This window comes from Loxodonta africana, chromosome 22, assembly GCF_030014295.1.
Source record: "Loxodonta africana isolate mLoxAfr1 chromosome 22, mLoxAfr1.hap2, whole genome shotgun sequence".
Classification (NCBI taxonomy): Eukaryota; Metazoa; Chordata; class Mammalia; order Proboscidea; family Elephantidae; genus Loxodonta; species Loxodonta africana.
Window position 1 is genome coordinate 27,047,995 of NC_087363.1, and position 25,246 is coordinate 27,073,240.

General features: G+C 42.5%; 1 protein-coding gene across 2 annotated transcripts in view; it reads left to right on the top strand.

Moving 5' to 3' along the window:
• LZTFL1 (leucine zipper transcription factor like 1) overlaps nucleotides 1-24,385 on the top strand; it is a 110,424-nt gene extending 86,039 nt beyond the window's left edge. Inside the window, exons 1-10 of one of the 2 annotated variants that reach the window (XM_003409699.4) lie at nucleotides 5,991-6,122; nucleotides 12,488-12,612; nucleotides 14,304-14,498; nucleotides 15,752-15,812; nucleotides 17,653-17,724; nucleotides 19,119-19,184; nucleotides 19,269-19,346; nucleotides 21,579-21,755; nucleotides 22,553-22,656; nucleotides 23,729-24,384. In XM_003409699.4, the coding sequence (XP_003409747.1) occupies nucleotides 6,120-6,122; nucleotides 12,488-12,612; nucleotides 14,304-14,498; nucleotides 15,752-15,812; nucleotides 17,653-17,724; nucleotides 19,119-19,184; nucleotides 19,269-19,346; nucleotides 21,579-21,755; nucleotides 22,553-22,656; nucleotides 23,729-23,747 (900 nt within the window). In that variant the 5' untranslated portion in view covers nucleotides 5,991-6,119 and the 3' untranslated portion in view covers nucleotides 23,748-24,384. Of the gene's footprint in view, nucleotides 1-5,990; nucleotides 6,123-12,487; nucleotides 12,613-14,303; nucleotides 14,499-15,751; nucleotides 15,813-17,652; nucleotides 17,725-19,118; nucleotides 19,185-19,268; nucleotides 19,347-21,578; nucleotides 21,756-22,552; nucleotides 22,657-23,728 lie in introns of those variants that run through there. The other variant, XM_023547799.2, reaches the window with a different exon arrangement.
• Nucleotides 24,386-25,246: the final 861 nt, after the last annotated feature.

Sequence of the window (25,246 nt, forward strand, 5' to 3'; positions counted from 1 at the left end):
GTTGGAATCAATCAAACTGGCGTTGTAAGAGAGTCAACTGGTGAGAAGAAGAAACGTCTCACGGCTGAGTGATTAGGAGGTGGTCCTGACTCAAAAGAGAACTGAGTCACCCATAGACCAGAAGAAAATAGAAGGGTCAAAAGGTCAGAGTTAGGTCACGATCAGGTCAGGGGGTGAATCTGAGGGGAGTAACGGAGTTGGAGCAGCAGCCTGAGACTTGGTAACGATCAAAGAGTGACACCTCTGAGCTCAAGTTTTCGGCTTTGCAGTGGAGCAGCTCCTGGCTGGGGGAGGCCTGGGGAGCTGAGGAGGAGCTGAAGAGAGGGGAGATAAAGGTTGCTGGAGAGCAGCAGACAGAGGAGCAGGGTGTTAGGTGGGTCATCCATCCCAGATGGTAGGACAGGTGAAGCCAGGTGTCACATGGCCTTAACAGCTACCCTTGAATGAGTAGATGACCCAGACATTGGCAGAAGGCAGTTGAGAGAGGACAGACAGCATCAGGATAACGAGAGACAAGAGCTGGTTGAGGGAGAAGCTTGGCTCAAGGATCAGTAAGTGACTATGAAGGAGGCACAAACAACCAGCCTCATCGTGGGTATGTGCACTAATGTCCACTAACGGCAGGATGTCTTTTCAGGATTGGAGGGAATTTATCTGACCTCTACCTGGCCAGTCTGCAAAGCTTACCCAGCACCATCAAGAGCAGGTGGAACCGAAATGTGGTTGTTGTTTGCCGTCGAGTTGATTCCGACCCTATAGGACAGAGAAGTTGCCATCATCCACACAATCTTAAAGGGAGTTGTAGTCTTTGGTGGTGAACCACTTCCTTGTCTGACCTCCTTTAATATATGTGACAATGATTCTAGTAATCAATTTTTTTCAGCAACCTCCAATATTCTGTCTGTCACTAGATTATTTTGAAACCAACTAACCAAAAGAGTAAACACCAAAATAAATAAAAATAGCCTCTTGCTCACTGGCCAAAACCCACTGCTGTTGAGTCAGTTCCCACTCATGGCAACCTCATGTGTTACAAAGTAGAACTGAGCTCCACAGGGTTTTCGTGGCTGTAACCTATACAGTCCCAGGCATCTGTCAGTGTGTCATACTTTGGTGGCTTGGCTGTTGCTGTGATGTTGCCAGCTATGCCACCAGTATTTCAAATACCAGCAGGGTCACCCATGGTGGAAAAGTTTCAGTGGAAATTCAAGACTAAGACAGACCAGGAAGAAGGGCCTGGGGAGCCTACTTCTGAAAAATTGGCCAGTGAAAACCTTATAAATAACAGCAGAACGTTGTCTGATATAGTGCTGGAAGATGAGCCCCCAGGTTGGAAAGCACTCAAAAGGTGACTGGGGAAGAACTGCCTCCTCAAAGTAGAGTCAACCTTAGTGACATGGATGGAGCAAAGCTTTCAGGACCTTCATTTGCTAAGGAGACATGACTCAAAATGAGAAGAAACAGCTGCAAACATCCATTAATAATCGGAGCCTGGAAGGTACAAAGTATGAATCTAGGAAAATTGGAAACTGTCAAAAATGAAATGCAAAACATAAACATCGATATCCTTGGCATTAGTGAGCCGAAATGGACTGATATTGGCCATTTTGAATTGGACAATCTTATGGCATACTATGCCAGGAATGAAAAATTGAAGAGGAATGGTTCTGCCTTCGTCTTCAAAAACAACATTTCAAGATCTATCCTGAAGTACAACTCTGTCAGTGATAAGGTAATATCCATATGCCTACAAGAAAGACCAGTTATACAACCATTATTCAAATTTATACACCAACCACTAAGGCCAAAGATGAAGAAATTGAAGATTTTTACCAACTTCTGCAGTCTGAAATTGATCAAACATGCAATCAAGATACATTGATAATTACTGGTGATTGGAATGCAAAAGTTGGAAACAAAGAAGGATCAGTACTTTGAAAATATGGCCTTGGTGACAGAAATGTTGCCGGAGATCACACGATAGAATTTTGCAATACCAATGACTTCTTCATTGCAAATACCTTTTTCAACAATGTAAACGGTGACTATACATGGGGACCTCACCAGATGGAATACACAGGAATCAAATCAACTACATCTGTGGAAAGAGATGATGGAAAAGCTCAATATCATCAGGCAGAATAAGGCCAGGGGCCGACTGCGGAACAGACCCTCAACTGCTCGTACGGAAGTTCCAGCTGAAGCTGAAGAAAATTAAAGCAAGTCCACATGAGCCAAAATACAACCTTGATTATATCCCACCTGAATTTAGAGACCATCTCAAGAATAGATTTGGCACATTGAACATTAATGACCAAAGACCAGACGATTTGTAGAATGACATCAAGGACATCATACAAGAAGAAAATACAAGGTCATTAAAAAGACGGGAAAGAAATAAAAGCCCAAAACAGATGTCAGAAGAGACTCTGAAACTTGCTTTTGAACATTGAGTAGCTAAAGCGAATGGAAGAAATGATGAAGTAAAAGAGCTGAACAGAAGATTTCAAAGGGCAGCTCAAGGAGAAAAAGTAAAGTATTATGATGACATGTGCAAAGAGCTGGGGATAGAAAACCAAAAGGGAAGAACAGGCTTAGCATTTCTCAGCTGAAAGAACTGGAAAAAACAAAAAATCCAAGCCTCGAGTTGCAATACTGAAGGATTCTATGCGGAAAATATTAAACAACTCAGGAAGCATCAAAAGAAGATGGAAGGAATACAAAGAGTCACTGTAACAAAAAGAATTGGTTGATGTTCAACCACTTCAGGAGGTAGAATATGATCAAGAACCAATGGTATTGAAGAAAGAAGTCCAATCTGCACTAAAAGCATTGGCAAAAGACAAGCCTCCAGGAATTGATGGAATACCAACTGAGATGTTTCAACAAACAGATGCAGCCTAAGAGGTGCTCATTCACTTATGTCAAGAAATTTGGAAAACAGCTACCTGGCCAATCGACTGGAAGAGATCTATATTTGTGCCCCTTCCAAAGAAAGGTGATCTAACTGAATGTAGAAATTATCGAACAATATCATTAATATCACACACTAGTAAAATTTTCCTGAAGATCATTCAAAAGTGGTTGCAGCAATGCAACCACAGGGAACTGCCAGAAGTTCAAGACAGATTCAGAAGAGAACCTGGAATGAGGGATACCATTGCTGATGTCAGATGGATCCTGACTGAAAGCAGAGAATACCAGAAAGATGTTTACCTGTGTTTTACTGACTATGCAAAGGCATTCGACTGTGTGGATCATAAAAAATTAGGGATAGCATTGCGAGAGTGGGAATTCCAGAACACTTAATTGTGTTCGTGAGGTGCCTGTACATAGACCAAGAGGCAGTCGTTTGAAGAGAACAAGGGGATACCGCATGGTTTAAAGTCGAGAAAGGTGTGTGTTAGGTTTACATCCTTTCGCCATACCTATTCAATCTGTATGCTGAGCAAATAAGCCGAGAAGCTGGACTATATGAAGAAGAACGTGGCATCAGGATTGAAGGAAGACTCATTCAGAGCCTGCCATATGCAGATGACACAATGCTGCTTGCTGAAAGTGAAGAGGCCTTGAGGCACTTACTAATGAAAATCAAAGACTTCAGCCTTCAATATGTATTGCACCTCAACATCAAGAAAACAAAAAAATCTCACAACTGGACCAATAAACAACATCATGATAAACGGAGAAAAGACTGAAGTTGTCAAGGATTTAGTTTTACTTGATCCACAATCAATGCCCATAAAAGCAGCAGTCAAGAAATCAGACAACTTATTGTGTTGGGCAAATCTGCTGCAAAAGACCTTTTTAAAGTGTTAAAAAGCAAAGATGTCACTTTAAGGACTAAGGTGTGCCTGACCCAAGCCATGGGATTTTCAATCACCTCATAGGTTGATTTTCAATCAACTCATAGGGTCGCTATGAGTCGGAATCACTCGTCGGCAGTGGTTTTTCATAGGCATGCAAAAGCTGAACAATGAGTAAGGGAGACCAAAGAAGAATTGATACCTTTGAATTATGGTGTTGGTGAAGAATATTGAATACACCATGGACTTCCAGAAGAACAAACAAGTCTCTCTTGGAAGAAGTACAACCAAAATTCCCCTTAGAAGCAAGGATGGTGAGACTTCATCACATACACTTTGGACATGTTATCAGGAGGGATCAGGTCCTGAAGAAGGACATAACGGTTGGTAAAGTAGAGGGTCAGTGAAAAAGAGGAAGACCTTCAATGAGGTGGATTGACACGTGGCTGCAACAATGGGCTCGAGTACAACAACGATTGTGAGCATGGTGCAGGACGGAACAGCGTTTCATTCTGTTGTGTATAGGATCACTGTAAGTCAGAACTGACCCGACAGCACCTAACAACAAAAACACGGCACTGAACTCAACTTTTTAGCTTACCCATTGCCTTCAGAGATCAGATCCGGTGGACGTTTTTGTCTTTTGAGCCTGCTGAAATGCCCACTCAATGGACTTTGCCCACCCAGCTCCAAGCCTCTGCTACTTATAATAATCTGTCAGGTCCTACACCTTGGCCTTTCTAGCGCAGCATTTCTTAACGAGCGGATTGTGATCACTCCTGGAAGGTCAGTAAAAACTGTAGATTCCAAGGTCTCAAATTAGACTTCAGGGGGCATCAGATTTCTGGGATGAGGCTAAGGAAGATATTTATTCAGCAAACTTCCCTGATAATTCTGGGCATAATAATTTGAAAATCCGGCTCTCTGTGAAACTGACACCATTTGTGGTTTTTCTTTTTCTTTCTTTTGCTTGTTTTTAGGAAAGTGGTGAATTATGGGTCCAATTGTGTCCCCAAAAAATGTGTTTTGTAAATTCTAACCCCTATCGACTTGATGGCAACAGTTGTTTTTTGTTTTTTGCTTTTAATGTACCTGTGGTTATAATCCCATTTGGGAATGAGTTTTGTTATGTTAATGTGGGAGTACTAGCATAGGGTGGGTTTTAAATCAATCTCTTTTGTGATATGAAAAGAGCAGGTTACGCAAGCAAGCAAGCAGAAATGAGGCGGATACATGGCACATGATCGCCAAGGAATTTAGAAATAGAAGCTGAAAAGAGACAAACAGAGCCTTCTAGAGCCAGCACCCTGAATTCAGAGACCTGGTTGTGCAGTGGTTAAGTGCTCGGCTAACTGAAAGTTTGGTTCTTCGAACCCACCAGTCGCTCCTAGGGAAAAAGATGTGGCAGTCTGCTTCTGTAAGGATGTACAGCCTTGGAGACTCTATGGGACAATTCTACTCTGTCCTATAGGGTCGCTGTGAGTCGGAATCAGCTAGATGGTAGTGGTTTTTAGCCTCCTCAACTGTGAGAAAATAAATTTCTGTTGTTAAAGCCACCCACTTGTGGTATTTGTTGTAGCATCCCTAAATAATTGAGAAAACCAAACCAAACCCGTTGCCGTGGAGTGGATTCCGACTCATAACGACCCTATAGGACAGAGTAGAACTACCCCATAGAGTTTCCAAGGTGCGCCTGGTGGATTCGAACTGCTGACCTTTTAGTTAGCAGCCGTAGTACTTAACCACTATGCCACCAGGGTTTCCAGATAACTAAGACACGGTGCTAAATTAGAGATTTTGTAGCATGGCTGTGAGAAGAAAAATGCTGGGCAAGGATAGGGGAGGGTCGTTCAAAGCTCAGGCCTCTATCCAGGACCCTGGCAGGGCTGGGGATGTCTGCCACCATGGGGGCGCCAGGCGGCGGGAAATGTGCCACAAAACCTCAGTCCAGAACAGGAGGGAGGATGAAGGATACCCGAGCTCATCAGGGCCCCAGGCCTCGCCTCTCTTCCCGTTACCCTTGGCAACAGCCGCCGGCTCCCAAAGGTAGCGTGGCATGAAAAGGCGGGACTTCCTCGTCTGGAAGCGAATGCGCATGCGGCAGTGCGCGCGTCACGCCTTACTTCCTGTCGCGTGATCTTGAATGCCAATGAGAATGCAAAACTTCAAGACCACGTGCTCCGTTTCTAATAGCAACAGGAGGCTTCCAAACAACCCGCCTTCCCCTCACTTTTATTTGTGGTCCAGCCACCCTGGACGATCCTGGGTTCGGCCTTTCCTGCTTCCGGAAGCTGGTGACTCCAGCCCGCTGCCATGGTGAGTAGCCCACCCGCTAGCGCCGCACCGCGCCAAGGAGAGAGCTGCGGCTGGGGCTGGAGGCGCGGAGCGGGTGGGCCCCGAGCGATGGCATGGCCGGTGGCGGGTCTGAGTCCCGTTTCCGGGCCTCTGCGAGTACGGAGGCTGTGACAGGCACGGGGGAGGAAGGGATCGGCTAACCTCGGCCGAAGCCCGTTCGGAATAATCCTGGCTGAAGCCTTCTCCAGCAGCCTCGGTCCGCAGCGTCGCCTGGTTCCTGGCTTCTGCTGGGGGACCCGGGCCAAGTCGCGCTTCGCAGGTGACGGGTGAAGAGGGCTGAAGGAAACCGCTGCCAGCAGAAGGCCCAGGGCGGGATTCGCACTCCACTCCGATGATGCTCCAAGTTGTTGTTCTCTTTCTCTGTCTTACACACATGCACACACACACAGCACCCCCACCCCCGTACCCACCTTCCTTTGGCTGCATAAACAAGTTAACTAGCCGAGTAGGAAGAAAGTGATTGAATCCAACTTTCCACCCATTTTGCAGCTGAGGAAACAGGTGATGTTTCCGTTGTTGCAGTCCGTTCAGAAAAGACCACTTTTTCTTGTATGCCGCTAATCCACATATCCCACTTATTCCCCCAGCGGATAAGCGTGCCAGTTTAAATAGCACTCAGAAAGAGCAATGCACAGTACCAATGTGTTCAGAAGAAGGGGTGGAACCAGGGTTGGGGGCACCACTTAAACGGGCTACTGAAATATCCCCTCAGCAACCAGAATTCTATTGAGCTCATCTACTTTCAAAGCAAGGCGCTCTGGTGGCGCAATGGTTAAGCACCGGGCTGCTAACTGAAAGGTTGAGGGTTTGAACCCACCAGCGGCTCTGCTGGAGAAAAGGCCTGGAGATCTCCTGCAAAAATTACAGCCTGGGAAACCCTGTGGGGCAGTTCTACTTTGTCACATGGAGCCACTGTGGGTTTCAGTCGACTGGATGGTACACAACAACACTGACTAGGAGCTGAATGTAAAGCTGTGAACAAAACAGACTATTGCATACTCTCCTTGAGCTTAGTGCCTGTTCCACTCATTCTCTTGATTTCCCCAAAATACCATGAGAAAAAGTGTAAAAAAATGATGACGTTGGAACAAATTTACATCTGTTCCTTTCTGTCTTCTCTCATCCCTTTCCACTAACAACAGGCTCGGTTTTTTCCTTAGTAAACTGCAGATGATAATAATTACACAAGGGTTGTTTAAACAACGAGATCATGCATATACAATAAATAGCACAGTACCTGTAAAAATGTTAAGCACTCGGTGTATGGTAGGTTTATTACTCTATGCTCATTTTTATCATTACAGTTTCTTCCTTTTCATTGTGAAATTGTATCTGGCTTTGTGGGCATGGTTCAGAGCAGGGGACCCCCCTGCCACCATCACCACTTCTTAACACAATTTCAAGACACTAACTTCCTGCTCTGATGGGATTTCTTGCTCTATTTTCAGTTCTTTCTGATAATTTAATAAAACATTTCTGCAACAACATTTTTAAAAATTCTGATTTTCCTGTTTGGATACCTCCCATTGTTTCTAAATATTTTAGAGCTGACCATATCTCTCTTTCATTTAACAAATGAGGAAACTGGTGTTGGGGAGGTGAAGTGACATGGTGATGGCCACACAGGTAGATAGTTATGGAACTAGCCTTAAACCTGGCTTTTAACCCAGTGCTTTAGCTCGCATCAGCCTCTTCCTTTTTCTCTCATAATGACCTGAACCCTGTGCACATACAGGGAAGCAAGATTTGTGAATGGCCTCTTCCTAGACTAATGCTGTTTTTCCTACTGAACTCAGCTGTCCATTTCTGCTCCCTTCCCTTGTTCTTATTTATTTTAGAGGGACTTCTCTGTCCTTTGTCATAAATTTTATCTTTCTCGGTTTGAGTAAGTTCTTTTTCTTCTTGGTCCTGACTGAACCTGTTGCCCTCAAGTCAATTCTGACTCATATCCACCCTATAGGACAGAGTAGAACTGCCGCATAGAGTTTCCAAGGAGCGCCTGGTAGATTCAAACTGCTGACTTTTTAGTTAGCAGCCATAGCACTTAACTGCTATGCCACCAGGGTTTTCCTAGGACTGGTAACTGTCCTTGGCAAGAGAAAATAATTAACCGATAGGATTTGGCTGTGTACTCTGCACAAGGCACTGTGCTGGGTGCTGCGGGGTGCAAGTGATGACTCAAGGCCTCACAAAGCTTACCATCTAGTTGGAGCAGCAACACCTGGAAAAAAGCGCACAGATAACTAATAGTACAAGTCCTCATCCGTCTGTGGTGGTGCCAGATAAGTAGCAGAGATCAGTGTTTTTGAAGGAAGGCATGACTAGAGCTACTGGGGTGGGTTGGGAGGCTTCACAGAGTAGGGAGAACAGATTAGGCCGCGAAGGCTGGGGAGGAAGTCAGTGGTGGAAGGGAGCATGCCGGCAGCTGGTGAGAGTCAGTTGTCTGCCTCCCTTCTCAGCTCAGCATCGGTCACATCACACACTGGGAGTAGTCACACCAGGAAAACCAGCAAGTGCCACAAATCGGAGCTCCTCCTCCCACCCCCTCAGAGAACCAGATATTCAACATTTGCCAGCACACCACTGGGTAGGATTCAGAGTCTCAAATAGGAATGAAGAGGCATTTTTAAGCAAGGATCAGGGTAACATGAGTACAAGTCGAGGCAGGAAATTTTAAGTTGTGTTTCAAGGCTGATAAGCAGACTGGTTTGGCTAAAGTTGAGTGTTTATATAGTAGAATCCTGGGCAACAGGGTTAGAGAAAGTTTTGAGGTGTCGAGGGCTGAAGACTGTAGATTTAATGCTATAGGCAATGAAGAATGATTGAAAATTTGCGTTTTGTGGTTTACATTTTTTTAGCAAGGTGTAACATTATTTTGAGATATTTCCAAATTGCGGGATAGCCTCGACCATGCTAACGTGGCTGTTGTGTTATAGTGAACTTTTCGTTTGTATGTTTTTAATGCCTAGTGAAAATTTGTCTTCTTAGTCAATTTAGATGCATATGCAGCTCTAACATGTGTATGTTCTGTTTATTTAAATTTTGCCATATTCCAAAAAGGATTTGAGCCAGTAAGATTCAGTGTGAGCTCTGGAATTAGATTGCCTGGTTCTAATCCCCATTCTTCTACTACCATTTCAGTAGTCTGGGACAAGTTTCTTCTCTATACCTCAGTTTTCTATATGTTAAGTGGGAATAATAGCACATTTTTCATAGGGTGGTAATGAGAATTAAAAGAGGCCATACCTGGCATATTATAAGCTCTGAGTGAATTTTAGCTGTTATCATTACTATTCTTATTTCTAATGTGCAACAGTAGTTTGGGGAGTTGACTAATCATCAGTGTAAGCCAGAACAAAAGAAGATTTTTCCTTCTTTCCATTCACAATTTCTAGCCCTAAGACAAAATTATAATTGCCAGATGAATCAAATAAGAGAGTCATGAGATTTAAGGCAAGTGTATTCGTTTCCATTGGTCAAAATACTTCAGCTGCTTGTTGTGGAGCATTAGTCTAGTGAATAAAGAGCCATTAAAGAGCATCAGACGTCCTGGGTAATTCTTCAGTTATTCAACTTCCTAACATCTTAAATTGTAAGGCTATTAAAAACAATATGGAAAGAAAGACTTGGGTGGAGCCGTCCATCAAGAAGCTGGGGGTATGAATCTGCAGTCCAGCCTGATATACTTGAGAGTCGTGTGCATACAGACAGGAATTCAGACCTTGAGATAGTTTATATCGCCAAGGAGGGGTTTAGAGTGGGAATAGTAAGGGCCCAAGGACAGAGCCCTGGGAAATAGAGAGATTTAAGAGGCAAGCCTAAAAAGAAGACCTTACGAATGAGATATTTAAAAAAAAAAAAAAAAGGAAACATAGGGATGAAGCCAGAAAGTGGAGCAGACCAGCTAACATAGGGATGAAGCCAGAAAGCGGAGCAGACCAGCTAAGAGCAAGGGATCAACCTTGTCAGTTGGATTTGTAATTAAGAAGTTGCTAGTGAGTTTTACAAAAAGTAGTTTGAGTAACATGTGGGTTTAAAGATTAGATGGTAGAATGGAAATAGCAAGAGTAGAAAGGAAGTAGAGAAATGGGATGGTAGCTAGAGGGAAACTTAAGTTTCTTTTTCTTTTAGGATGAGTGAGGCTTAAGCATATCTATTATATGAAGGAAAGAAACCTATAGAGAATGAGAAGGGGAATACTTGGTTAAATAAAAGGCCCCCAGGAGTTTGGAAGAGAACTGATTTAGGGCCCATGAAAGAGTAGCCTTCAGAAGGAGGAGTTTATTTGTTGGACATATGCCTACTGTACACCAGGCTCTATGATGAGCACTGGGGATATCTCAGGGAACCAGATGGGCAAGGTTCTGGCCCTCGTAGACTTAGGTTCTAAGGAAACTGAAATGGCAAAGAGAAGATAAGGATATATGTGGATGCAGAAAAGACAAGGTGGGGTATATGGGGGAGAAGGACATCATGTCTAATGGCCTTGCCCCACTAGGTTGGAGGCAACTTTGTGTGCTGTGAGACGGCAGCATGAAAAGGAGGATTCAGTGTTAGACCTCATCTCCTGTAACATACCTATGATAAATCAAGTTATTCTTAAAATCTAATTCTGACTCATTTAGTCCCCTACACTGGATGTTCAATTTTATGATTTCCTTCTTTTCAGTATAACTAGAAGATGAAAACAGATTTCATTAATCTCTATTTCATAGTTGTCAAATTCTCATTTTAAATTAAATTTAAAATAAAGATCAATTAATGGCTATTGCCAAACTGGATTCCTTTTTTAAAGCTGTTGTCTCAGTTTCCTACTGCTGCTGTAACAAATATCACAAGTGGGTGGCTTTAAAGAACAGAACTTTATTTTCTCACAGTTCAGGAGGCTAGATGGCTGGATTCAGGGTGTGGGGTTATAGATTCATCTGCCTCTGTCGATGTCAGTAGTGTCTGGTTTCCCTTTATGTGCCACTGTGTCTATTATTGTTGTTAGGTGTTCTATAGTCAGTTCTGATTCATAGCGACCCTGTGTACAACAGAATGAAGTGTTGTCCAGTCTTTCACCATCCTCACAATCGTTGCTATGCTTGAGCCCATTGTTGCAGCCACTGTGTCAATCCATCTCATTGAGGGTCTTCCTCTTTTTTACTGACCCTCTGCTTTACCAAGCATGATGTCCTTCTCCAGGGACTGGTCCCTCATGATAACATGTCCAAAGTGTGTGAGATGAAGTCTTGCCAACCTCGTTTCTAAGGCGCATTCTGCCTATATTTCTTCCAAGGCAGGTTTGTTCATTGTGCTGGCAGTCTACGGCTTATTCAGTGTTCTTCACCGATACCATAATTAAAATGCATCAATTCTTCTCCGATCGTCCTTATCGATCCTCCAGCTTTCACATGCATATGACACGATTGAAAATACCATGGCTTGGGTCAGGCACACCTTAGTCCTCAAAGTAACATCTTTGCTTTTAACACTTTAAAGAGTCACTTTATCAAAAAGAATTGGTCGACATTCAAACATTTCAGGAGGTAGCATATGATCAGGAACTGATGGTACTGAAGGAAGAAGTCCAAGCTGCACTGAATCATTGGCAAAAAACAAGGCCCCAGGAATTGATGGAATACCAATTGAGATGTTTCAACAAACAGATACGACACTAGAAACACTCACTCACTGTGTCTGTGTTGCTCTTTATATGACTCAGAAGGGATTAGGTCCAGGATCCACCCTATACTGGTAGGACCTCAGCTGATTACATTACATTAGATTGCATTGTGCAAGGTCATTACATTACATTACATCCACAAGTATAGGGGTTAGAATTCCTACACGTGTGTGTGTTGGGGGAGGGGGCACAGTTCAATCCATAATGGCTGTATTAGGTAGGGTACAGTTAAGTTGCTGTAATAGGTACCCAGAGTAGCTTAAAGAAGTTTATTTCTGTCTCACTTAGCCACCTCATAGCTCGTCTCAGGTGAGTATCTCAGTGCTTCTCCATGAGGACATTCCCCTAGGACATTGTTGTCTGCATGGTTCAGCCCAGTCACCAGCTAGTCCGGGTTTCAGAGAAATAGGGTGTGGCGAAGGCTTTGGGAATGGTCCACATCTCTTCTGCTCACATTCCACTGCTGAGAAGTAGTCACATGGCCACACCTGACTGCAAGGAGGGCTGGGAAATGTCATCTAGCTGGACAACCACACACCCAAGAAGAAAGGAAGAACAGAGTTTGGTAGACATTTAGCAGTCTCTGCCACAGGATATTTTCATCATTGGTTCTGTTGTCACATCTTCAAGACTAACAAATAACTTCTCTCTTTTTCAGGCAGAGTTGGGCCTAAACGACCACCATCAAAATGAAGTTATTAATTATATGCGTTTTGCCCGTTCAAAAAGAGGCTTAAGACTCAAAACAGTAGATTCTTGCTTCCAAGACCTCAAGGAAAGCAGGTATCAGCAGACTCTCAGGAAACCAAATGGGAACGTGGGTCCTTTCTGGTCGCCAGTGTGGAGATACCTATAGCAGAGGCTATAACAAACTGTTTCTGGGAGGACTGTGATTGATTATTCGCTCAGAGAAGTTACACTAAGCATCCTGGTATATGAAACTCGAGAAACTGGATTGTGGTGGGGGCAATGAATATATTATCAGAAATCCACATGGATGATGACACAATTTCAGAAGGGCAATCAAGAAGTTGCAAAGGCTTTGTACATTGATGATTGGGTTGTTGTATTAAAGATTCCAGAATTTTATACTTAAGCTATTAATGGAAAGATGAGAACCATAAGACATGGCCATTGGCAAGAAGATGCTCAGTTCATGTTGAAGAATTCGGAGGGGGAGAAACAGCAAGAAACCATAAAAAGCTTACTGACCAGTGCTGAAATTGTTAGTTGATTTGTAGCAAGAGGTGATAATTAGTCCAATTGGACCAATAATTGGAGATAATTTAAGTTCATATAAAATGTATATTTGATCAGGAGGACTATAGGGGAACCAAAGAAAAGGACAATAACAAAAGGGGCATCAGATTATTCTGAGGGTCAGACTTTGGTGCATCCTAATGTCAAGTAAGACCTGAAGTGAAAAAGGCCTTTGAGCTACAACTGTCATAAAGCCACGAACTTCCTCAGTAGGGGAGGCCGTCAGCCCGAGACCATTATCTGCTTAATACATTAATCTGGTTTCCTGACCCCCCACTGGTGAAAGCAGCAATTTCACTGGAGAGGCTGAAGGATGGCCAGAGAATGTACTTCAGTAGTCACTTTAGGCATCAGACTCCCTTAATTACCATTCATAGTAATGATCTTGGGTTGTAAAAAAAAAAAAAAAAAAAAAGGTTTAAGCAAGCACTGACTTTCTGTGTATGGTGGTGTAAAATTCTCATTGATTGAGAGTAATGGTTGCAGAGCGGATTCACGTAATTAATGTCAGCTTCACATGAGTTTCATCACATCGTTAATGTGATGAAAAACAGGTGAAGCTGTGTATGACAGGTTAGTAAAGAAGCCCAAGTAAACCCGTGCCTCCCTTGTTTATTGCGTGACCCATCCCTGTTCATGGAACGTGCCAGTTAACCGGTCTAATATTGTTTCTAGCGCTCTGTTCTACCTCCCAGCCCGTGGCAGAGGGCCTGGGCCTTAAAAGCTTGCAAGCAGCCGTCCGAGGTATAGCAGTTGGTCTCTATTCGTGCAAATAGTTGATACAAGTTATTGAAGTGCCGAAGACCAATAAAAGGGAGACACTATACCTCCCACTTGACTTTTCAAATTATTAAATGTGATGAGAACACTTTTAGTGAGGATTGAAATAAAAAGTGAAAACGTTTAAAACTGAAAGGTTAAAGAAGAAAGTAGCTGATAGCTTTAGGAATGTTTCTGAGAGGCACTTGTGTTAAGAGGTATGCACTTTTGAAGAATCAGCCGCAATTTAGTCGTTTGAATAGACGTCAAAATTAATTGAACTTGAATGCTTTTCAGTCTGTTTTACTTAATTATCATTAAGATGATAAATCCCAGAGAGATTTTCACTGTAACTCTTTAATCTCTTAGATGACAAGATGTGAGTTGCTTAGTTTTGTTTCGTTTGCTGTTTTTTGCTGTTTATCCAGAAGTTGCGAGTTGTGGTTGTTTTACAGGCTGGTGGAGGAGACCTTCACCGTGGACGAGGTCTCTGAGGTCCTGAGTGGCTTGCAGGCTGTGGTTCACAGCGAAGTGGAGTCTGAGCTCATCAACACTGCCTACACCAACGTGTTACTTCTGCGGCAGCTCTTCTCACAAGCCGAGAAGTGGTACCTTAAGCTACAGACAGACATCTCTGAACTTGAAAACAGGTAATAAAGTTTGCACCTACGATCATGACAGTAGAGGCCCAAGCAAAATCCATACAAGCTGCTAGCCTCTTTGCCGCTTCTTTCTCTCCTAGGTGGTGTGCGAGAGAATTTGCATAGAATAGCAGAAAAATGCCGCTAATTACTGAGTGATCTCATAGGCGCCTCCCAGTGTCCACTTTAAAATTGTTTCCATGGCTCCTAGTAATATAAAAGCCTTTGAGATTCATGAAGTTGCTTCCAGGCTATCATTAATTATTCATTACAGTGCCTTTGTTAGCATGATAATATTACAGTCAGTCTTTACAGCCAGGTCAACTAAGAAATAAAGATTATGAAGCAGCTGAGAAATTAATTCAAATATAAAAAACAAATATAAATACCATCAATTCAGTCTAGTGGTTTCAGAAGATTATTTCTAAATAGTTAACATTTAAAGTTATGTGCTTAATATCTTTAAAACAGAACCTTATAGTCAGAGCAATATCAGAAAAAAAAAATATCAGAGAGCTTATTAAATTGAAAAAAGCCGTAAAATTGGTGAAGTTCCAACTCATTGTAAGAAAAGGCATCCCAGAAATAGGACAGACTGACCCCCAAGCCTGTGAGCTCTCACAGAAAGAGTGTCGGACTCTGATTACAGCCCTGTGGTCGGGGAAGGAAAACCATTCAACTTCAGCAACAGTGGGTAACTGGAGGGAAAGCTTTTAGAAACTGAAACGTGGCTGGGAAAAAAATTCTGGAAATAAGTGCTTAGAAGAGTCATTGCTGCCGTTCATGCTGTACGCTCTCTCTGACCTTTGCAAATCAAAGGAACTCAAAAGGTGGGTCACCCTCAAACCATGTTTGTCCTGGAAACTCGTTTTCAGTAGATGTTGTGCACTAATCTCATTTTTCTATTAAAAATCAGTTTGCATTTCTGAACACCTACAAGCTAGCAATGTGTATTCTGTAAAAGGGCAGCCTCCTTGTAGCACATCGGATATACAGAGTTGACCAAAATTTTGCTCATATTTGTGTTAACATTGTAGCTAAATGCTAAATAAATGTATCGTATACACCCAGTAAGTGCAGAATTCTAGTGGAGGATTCAAATTTGAGTCTGTGTGGTTTGGATTCTTGATCATTTGTGACTAAGTGTCATTTTTTGTCCATCACTCTGTTCTCTCTGGCATATAGAGTACCAGTGATTTTATTATTTTTGTATGTGATACAAATATATTTTAAATAACATTTTTCATATTTTTATCTTCAAGAGAATTACTAGAACAAGTGGCAGAATTTGAAAAGGCAGAATTTACATCTTCAAACAAAAAGGTAATTTTTGGTCATTCCGAGTCCATATATTAACATCCAGTATTTAAAATCCTCAAGTCACTCAAAGCATTCGGAGGTCAAAGTGAGAACTCTCAAAGAGAAAAGCATTAGACTCAAGAATAGAATTCAAAAATTACCTCTCAGATTTTCAGGTAAAAGAAGAAAAACTTTGGCAATAACAGTGGAAGATGGGGTTTTGTCTGTTATGACACACCAACCCAACCCCTGCAATCCAGTCTGACTCCCAGCCACAATAACCTCTCAGACAATGCAGCACGGACACGGGGCCAGCCGGACATCCTAGCCATCACTCCCCAGCTGTGTGACTTTGAGCAGGTTGCCTGGCATGGCTGAGCCTTGTTGTGTCATCTGCCAAGTGGAGACAATATAAGTAGTTACCTACTTCTCTTTCTGATCCTTCTCATCATCTGCAGTGGCCACTCGGCGTTCCAGTGTATGGATGTACTGTAAATATTCCCTGTTATTAGATCGTAAAACATTGCTGCAATCCCTAACTAAAAACTAAAAACAAAAAACATTGCTGTTGAGTCAATTCTGACTCATAGCAGCCCTATAGGACAGAGTAGAACTGCCCTGTAGAGTTTCCAAGGAGTAGCTGGTAGATTCGAACTGCACATCTTTTGGTTAGCAGCCAAGCTTTTAACCGCTTCGCCACCAGGGCTTCGCCACCAGAGACCTAGAACTAATGGCATGAACAGACACATGCACACCTATGCTCACTGCTGCTTTATTCACAATAGCAAATAAATAAAACAACCAAAGTGCCCATCAGAGGATGAATGGATAAGCAAATTGTGGCGCATACATACAACGGGATACCAGGTAACCATAAAGAACAGTGATGAGCCCGGGAAACCTAATATGCATGGACCCGGAGGGCATAATGCTAAGTGAAGCAAGCCAAGCATATAGGGACAAATACTGTATGATCCCTCTTTTATAAGAAGACAAGAACAGATAAATAGAGACCAATGTCCATTAATGGTTATGGGGGGGGCGCGGAATATGCCTTAGACCATGGAGACTTGTTATTTTTGGTGATGGAAGAAGTGGCACCGAATGTAGCTTTACAACCAAAGTACAAACGAGTGTTTGAGCACATACGGATGGGTATAGACACAGTTAAAGGAAATGTTGATAAATTGTGATAAATGTAACTCATGTCAGTGAGCAATTTGTGTGGAAATTGTCAAATGAGAACCTAACTTGCTGTGTAAACTTTTACCAAAAACTCAATTAAAAAAAATTGCTGAGATGAATCCATTGTCCGTACACATAGAAAATAATTTTCCAATTATTCCTTTGGGACGTATTTCTGGCTAAAAAATTTTTGGGTTAGAGGGCATGGATGCTTTTGTTTTTAACATGTACTGCCAAACTGCCAGGATATTTGTGCCAAGTTATTCTTCACTGTGAGTATAGTTGTCCAAATCCCTGCCAGTGTTACAAAGTTTTTCAGAGTCCATGGTTCTTGCAGAAACCTGTTTCATCTCCCACAGTTTAGAGCCCCAGACCCTATTACTAGAATCTCCATCCAGGTCTGGCTTTGAACTTCTTTCCTCACCTTCCTCCCTTCCTTCCACGTGTATTTTTGAACATACATGGAGAGGGTTGTCTTCACTTTTATCGCTAACACGTATTGGGCACTGTGGGCCAGGCACTGGACATGGCCGAGAGCCAACCAGCAAAAACCCTCGTGCTCTGAGTGCTCACATCCCAGTGGATATGTTTGCACAGCGTCTACCATTATAAAGTGCAAGTGTTCACTGATTATAAATGTTTCATTCTGTGCTAATTGGGCTCCTTCCTTTTGTTTTAGCCTCTCTTAGATGCCGTAAAGCCAAAACTTGCTCCACTTAACGAAGGCGGAACAGCAGAACTCCTAAACAAGGTGACATTATTATCATTTTGAAAGATGACAAACACTCCAGCTTTGTCCTCTCACTGCCTGCACAGCTCTAGGGTAGAGGAACAGGGGTGGAAGGAGGCGGGTCCAGTCTTCCGTCCATTGAGGGTAATTAGTCTGTCACAGCAGTTTTACTGAATGGTACCGGGCTGGCCAGAAGAGGGCACCTTTATCTTCCAGAGAGACTGAAGCAGCCCTTGATCGCCTCTTTTCACAGTGAAGTGAAGAGCATGGAATCTGGGGCAATATTAACTGACTGATACTTGAAGTTTGTGATCTGTGATAGTAAGGAGAGTTGTTTTGTTTTGGTTTTTTTTTGTATAAAGAGGCTTATAAAAATTATCAACATAGAAATAAATATTTTTAATACCTCCTATTTTTTTTTATGTTCTTAACCAAAAGGTCGGCAGTTGGAATCCACCAGCTGCTTTTTGGAAGCCCTCTGGGACAATTCTACACTGTCCTATAGGGTCACTATGAGTTGGAATCAACTGGACAGCAATGGGTTTTATGTTCTTCATATTGTGCTAAATATTGTTAGAGATAAAAAAGCACTGTGATACTTGGTCCCTTGACCTCAGAAAAACTTAATTGGGAAGGTAGAACTGATATTCCTACAAGAGTTAGAGACAGGAAAATACTAACCTGTGTGCCGCAGGTGTCCTAGGGTAGCAGAGAAGGCACAGTTCCATGGAGGTGAGAATAGTTGAGGACAGGCTCTTAGGTAAGGTGGTGCCTGAGCTGGGCCTTGAAGAGTGAAGACAGATTGAAGTTTCAGAAGGAAGAGGAGGGGGCACGTCAGGCAGGAGGACAGAATGGGCAGCAGTCGAAGGCAGACAGGAGGCTGGCATGTTCTGGAGTTGTGTGCCTTGCTCTGACTGGGCCGATGTGTGAACTGGAACACAAAAGGAAGGCTGGACCAACAGGTGATACTGGTGACGGAGCTGCTTAAGAGCAAACATGTTTGGCCTTGGCTCGCCAGAACTATTTGGGGGCTTGAGCAGGGTATCGAAATAATGGGGATACATGAAGTGGTGTGCAGTGTATGCACAGCCCAGACACAAGAGTTGTGGGATCAGCTGGGTGAGAGATGGGAGGGGGATTGGAAGAAGGCTGAGAACGGAGGGCTGAAGGAGGAAAGGTGTGTTTGAGAGACTGTGACAGAAGGAACTAGGAGTCTTAGAACCAAAGATGACTCACAGGTACTGAGGCTGGTGGGGTGGGCAGAATTGGGGTATTACCAATAACTAGGGCGTGTGGATTTTTGAGCTACTATGTAATTTATAAAAGCAGATTTTTAAATGAAACAAGTAATAATTTCAAGTATTAAGAATACTTGGGTTGAAAATGTAAAATAAAACTTGAATTTACTCACAAAGGAAATTTTAAGGCTTCAAGAAGAAAATGAGAAATTGAAGTCAAGGCTGAAGACCATTGAAATACAGGTAATTAAGCAAACCTTTAACAGAATTATTGGAGGCGTTGCCTACAGATTAAACACTGAACGTTTTGCTTAAACTGGATTCTAGGTTACAAACACATTGGATGAGAAGTCAAAGCTAGAGAGAGCACTGCGAGATTTACAGCTTGATCAAGGAGCTGAAAAGGTGAAACACGTTTTAGCGATCTTTTCTATATTTTCTAAATAGAATAAATTTGTAAACTTAAAATTAAGTCTTAGTCACTGTCCAGTATGCCCCACCACTGCCAGTCCCCCAGGAAAGGCCGGGTGAGAACCATTTTCCTCTCTGAACCCAGAGGCTGTCCCTCCTCCAGGCCAGAGGGGACAGACACACGGGTCACCTGCCTAACGTGTCCTGGGATTTCACTGACACCCAAGATATTCTTTTTGTTGTTTTTAAAATTTTTCCCCCTTTCATTTTGATATTCCAGTTACAGTGTGGGGGAGGGAGAAGGAAATGGAAACCCACCCGCAGCCATTGAGTCAATTCCGACTCATAGCAACCCTCTAGGACAGAGTAGAACTGCCCCACAGAGTTTCCAAGGACCACCTGGTGGATTCGAACTGCCGACCTTCTGGTTAGCAGCTGTAGCTCTTAACCACTACGCCACCACGGTTCAGAATGGAAATAGGAAAAGTTTTTAGTTCATTGGAGTTTATTCGGGTTTTATTATATTGAACGTTACTTAAGCTTACCTTCAGTGAGTATCATAAGTGAAATAAATTTGCTGGCTATGAATTTTCGGATCCCTTTTTACATCTAGCGGTACTTGTGTAATGCAGTGAGATCCACTGTGGTAGTGCTACAGGCTTGTCTGAGCGTGGTGACTCGATGTCGCCACCTGCTGGAAGGCATCTCCATTGAGGCCTCTCCATTGAGTCTGGATGCCCTGACGTGATTTCCTGTGAGTGTGACCATTTGGGTGAATTTTCAGTGCAGCACTGGCTCTTGTAGTGGCTGTATGGTCATGTTCTACTCTGCAACATACGGGGTCACCATGAGTTGGAATCAACTCAACAGCAACTGTTTTTTGGTTTTTTTTAATTGTCATTGTGAATGCTAAGCAGTCTCAAAACCTGCTTCATTAGGTTTTCTTATACTTTTTATATGGACAATTGCAGAGACGTGTACAAAGTAGAGATGATAGTATAATACACCCGCATGTCCTCATTCTTCAGCTCTAACACCTAGCAGTGCGTGGCCAGCCTTGTTGTCATCTCTGCCTCTGCTGTCTCCACCCCGCCCTCCCCGCCGTCATTTTCAACAAATATCAGATATCAAATCATTTCTTCGTAATACTTTACAATAGGATCTTTCTTATGTGACTAAAAAGGAAAATATATATGATTTTCCAACCATTATATACCAAAGGCCATAGATAGATTTCTAAAACAGAGCTAAGTGTTTGGAGCAGTTTTGTAACTTAACAAAACGGAAACAGTTGCAGACATTTTTGGAGGGCGAATTTATTTGAAAGCCATTTCGGACAACGCTCCAGTTTAAGACTTTGGACACAAAAGCATGATGTGTACATACCTTTCCCCATTGCAATGAGATAAAACTTCTGAAAGACCAGGCTGCAAAAACGAGCAAGGATTTTATGGAACAGTTGAAGAATGATATTGATACCTTTAATTCTTTTTTCTCTTGTTGATAATACAGCTTCACCTGTACAGTTAGCAGTTACACACCATTTTCCTGCCTTATTATAATTATTAATAAAAGCCTTTTTTCTATTATGAACTGTTAGAAACAAAATACAGATAGACGATCCAGCTGCTTGTATCAGGTTGCATTTGGCCAAGTATGCAAAGTTGTGCCTATCATTAGTAACACAAAAAATGTTTAAAATCCTGTAAAATAAGAAAATGATCATCATTAATTATTTTTTCATATCTTATTGAAAATAATGACTAAAACAGATTACTATTAAATTTTCGCTATAACTCATATTAATTTTATTATTTTTTCCATCTGTAGCATTCAGAATTCTTCACCAGGAATTTTCTTTCCTTGACCTTACAAATGAAACCTATTTGCCGTCCCAGTTCTGGGACAATACAACCTTGTCAAATTCAGGATCTTCTTTCCTACTCCTCTTTGACTGGAATTTTCAGCAGCTCATAAATCATATTTTATGTATTTGGAATTTGGTAACCATGGAGTGTCTGCCACATAAAGACACCGTGCAGACTGGGTGCTGAAGCAGAACCGGGCTCGGTGATGACCCTGAAGGAGCTGGCGCATCCCCTGGCTGACACAACGCGCAGCACAATCAGTTTTCATCTCCTGTGATGTTGAATCACTGTTCTGAAACTGTCACCATTTAGGAGGTCCGCATGAAGTCATGCTAGTGTACTTACTTCTCTTCCATAGGACTTTATAAAGGCCCAAGACTTGAGTGAGTTGGAAAACACAGTCGCTGCTTTGAAGAGTGAGTTTGAGAGGACCCTCACTGACAAGACAGAAAACCAGAAGTCCCTGGAGGAGAATCTAGCGACAGCCAAGCACGACCTACTCCGGGTGCAGGAGCAGCTGAGCTTGGCTGAAAAGGTCAGAAGACTGTTTAAGGGATTGGTCTGTTCATACCCAATTAACTGATAAATGCAGGATGGAGGGACACGTGTAAGCTGTGTAAGCATTGAACTGCAGATTCCGATTGGCTTTTTTAAGGAATTAGCTGGCATATGTTCTAAAGAGTTATCGTCTTCTGTCTTTGACACTAAAATATCTGTGATAATAGGAAATCTCCACTCTTCCCTGTGGTGGGTAAAATACTCCTCCACAGGGGGCTTACTCCACCCTGCACTCCACCCCCCTCCCCCCGCCCCGTTGCTTTCCTGCTCGCTTCTCCAACAGCCTGGGAGAGGAGTGGGGGGCTCTCCTTTAGATGTTCTGTATCCCTTTTTCATAATTTATATGTAATATATAGGGAGCTGGAGCCCTGGTGGCGCAGTGGTTAAGAGCTATGGCTGCTAACCAAAAGGTCAGCACTTCAAATCCACCATCAGCTCTTGAAAACCCTATGGGGGCAGTTCTACTCTGTCCTATAGGGTCAATATGAGTCACAATCAACTGGACGGCACTGGGTGTTTTGGTTTATACAGGGAGCTGGAGTCTTCACTTTAGGGGTTATTAGACTCTTCTTGCTTCTTAATAATATGAAAGTTAAAGTACAATTAAAAAACAAATCTAACACAACTTTGGGATTTGGAAAAAGATCATGTTTATTTTACCTGCAAATTAAGTGTACATTTTCAAGAAATTAGAAAATAATATAAGTAGAATGTCAGTAAAATTAGAGCAAAAAATACGGATTTTCATCAAATTTGTCATTTTCCACTAAACAGGAATTGGAAAAGAAATTCCAACAAACAGCCGCTTATCGAAACATGAAAGAGATTCTTACCAAGAAAAATGACCAGATCAAGGAGCTAAGGAAAAAACTGGCCAAGTAAGTTCTGCTGATCCTGCCTGCAGGTTTAGCTCTCCGCTGGGCTGATGTCTCTTCTCCATTAAATCTAAGCCTGTGTTCAGAGTTCAGGTCAGTGGGTGGTTGCTCTATGGTTTAGCCCAAAAGCCTACATTAGAGGAAAGCAGAGGAGCTTTGGCCTGGCCTGGCCTAGCCTCTCATGCCCACCAGGGCTTCTTTTTTGGTTCAGCTAGACCTTCAGACTCACACATGACTACAGCTGAACTCACGGTGGTGGATTCACTTAGCAGAATATAGAATGGGAAGCACAGCCACCTAGTGGGGCAGCATTGATGGGTCACTTCTGTGGGTGGCCTTGCAGCTGTCCAAGAGCTGGTCTTATTGTGTCCCCAAGTGACAGTGCCGATGTGAGAGATCCATGCAGATGGATGCTGTAGCCAGCTGGGCTTAGAAGTCCATGCTTCACAAAGGCCCAGCATCTCTTGTAGTGGCCACATGTCCAGTGAGGGACACGTCCAGTCACAGAACTCCCTGCACAGAGGGAAGCCCAAAGCTGTGGTTTCCCACCAGATGTTTATAGTTTGTTCTCTCCTTCCAGCCCAGATCAGTCCACCAGTCGGGGTCATTTTTTCCATCAGCAGCGTTGCCTGGTAACTCAGCTAACACTTTACATTTAACAGGGTCCCCGGGAAACGGAGCTAGAAAGTGAATCCAAGGTCAAATTTTTCCTTAGAGAAGGAGGTTTGTCAGCCTTTTGTTCATGTAGCCACATCAGCTAGATGTGTTGGTCTGACGATTTTGATTATCATTGAATCTCTGCGCAGCTATCATGGATCTAAATGCCTAGTGTAGAGACCAGGAGTTTGAAGGTATCTCAGCAGTTACCCAGTCCATCCTCCCACCTGTTGCAGGAAGGCCCTTTCAGTCACATCATAATGCCCTGAATGTATCTGACTTCTACCCACAGCAGTGATTTTAACCGAAAAATACAGTGCTACCAGTTGGTCCCTGGAGATGTTTCAAGCAACCGTTTTGGTAACTAACAAAAACAAATTTCCGTGACTTTATGCTCTTAATGTATATCTCTTTCTAGATATGAACCTGAAGATTAAAAACTGATGAAGGTTTCATCTGGAAGCTGCCACAACGTGAGCGGATAAGTGTTTTTCACCTCAGGCTTTTACTTTGAAGCATTTTGTTATATTCCCTGCCTTTATTTTTCTAATATTTAGACTTTGGTGTTACTTCACCCCCACCAAAGAATTCCTGTTTTCAGTTGCCTAACTGAGAAGAGAGAAGACCCCCTGATTCTGGCCGCCCATTGCCACACCTGTCTGCTGAGGGCTCCAGAGTCATTGTTCAAATGCAGCGACAGTTCTTTACAGTAAAGAAGAGATTTTTGTAGTGAGAAGAGTCTTGACCGTTTGCGTTAGTATGAAGCATATGCCTTTTTAATAAATGTTAAAGAAGCTAACAATACCTATATTTGTGCATCCCCCAAGGTAAAATTAGAGTTGTTAAAGGTAGTTATTACAAATAAACATTATATTTTAAAACGAAATCTAAATCATTTTTTTATTTGATATCTGATCATCAAAAAAATGTGTGAATTCACTGAGAAAGTGAATACCGTCTACATAGGCAGCACTCTTACCAGTCATAGGGAAACTTAACAGCAGTGAGCATGAGGGTTTGATTACCTTCCGTCTCTCTATCTAAATGCTATGTCTATACAAGAAGGTTTGGACATTTTTTCAGTACAACTTATCACGAGTCTGTATTACTGATGGAGAAGTCAAATCCGTCCTGTACTTTTGTGGTTGAGAAGGTGTCTGGACTCAGAACAAATGCAATCTTTATACTTCAGTTTCTAGAATTTTTTTTTTAATTACACATTAAGTAGGGATACTTTTAAAAAGACTTATATTCAACATAAAATCAGTCACCAGACCTCAGAACTGAACCTTGATTATAGCTTATTTATATGCATTTACAGTAACTTCATTTTCAAGAGACTTTAATTGTATTTCCATTTCTCCTGATTTTCTTGAGCGATTTTGAATAAATCATTGGAAATTAGGCATCATACTTATATTTGAGTGATGCAACAATATACTATAAGGGTTAATAAAGCCCATAAAGCTTTAAGGCCTCGGAAGGAAAGCACTTTACTTTGAACACATTTGGTATTTAGTAATTATTCCCTCTTCCAAAAGCAAGGAGAGTGTCACTTACCCTAAATGAACACCAGTTATTTTATTTCATTCCACAAATGAAGATTTTATTCCCCGAGAAGAGGATAAGTCTCTTTTTAACTTTTTTTCAGGCCTTTAATATTAGCTTTGAGTTTATTGTGTTTCTTGTAGGCTTTGTGTTGAAATGTTGAAAAAAATGATGAAGGGTGGGCTAATTCCCCGCCCCACCCCACCCCTCCTCCGCCCCGGACAGGGCACTGAGGCAGCCTTGAGAAGACGAATGAAACACAGAAGGAGGGGGAGAAGTCCCACAGCCAGCCAGCGTTTACTGCGTGTTGTTTCCTTGCCTGTTTGGGCTGCTCTTCAGTTCCTGGGTCCTTGTAGAGCTTTCACTGAGGGTTCCAGTCCCACTCTGT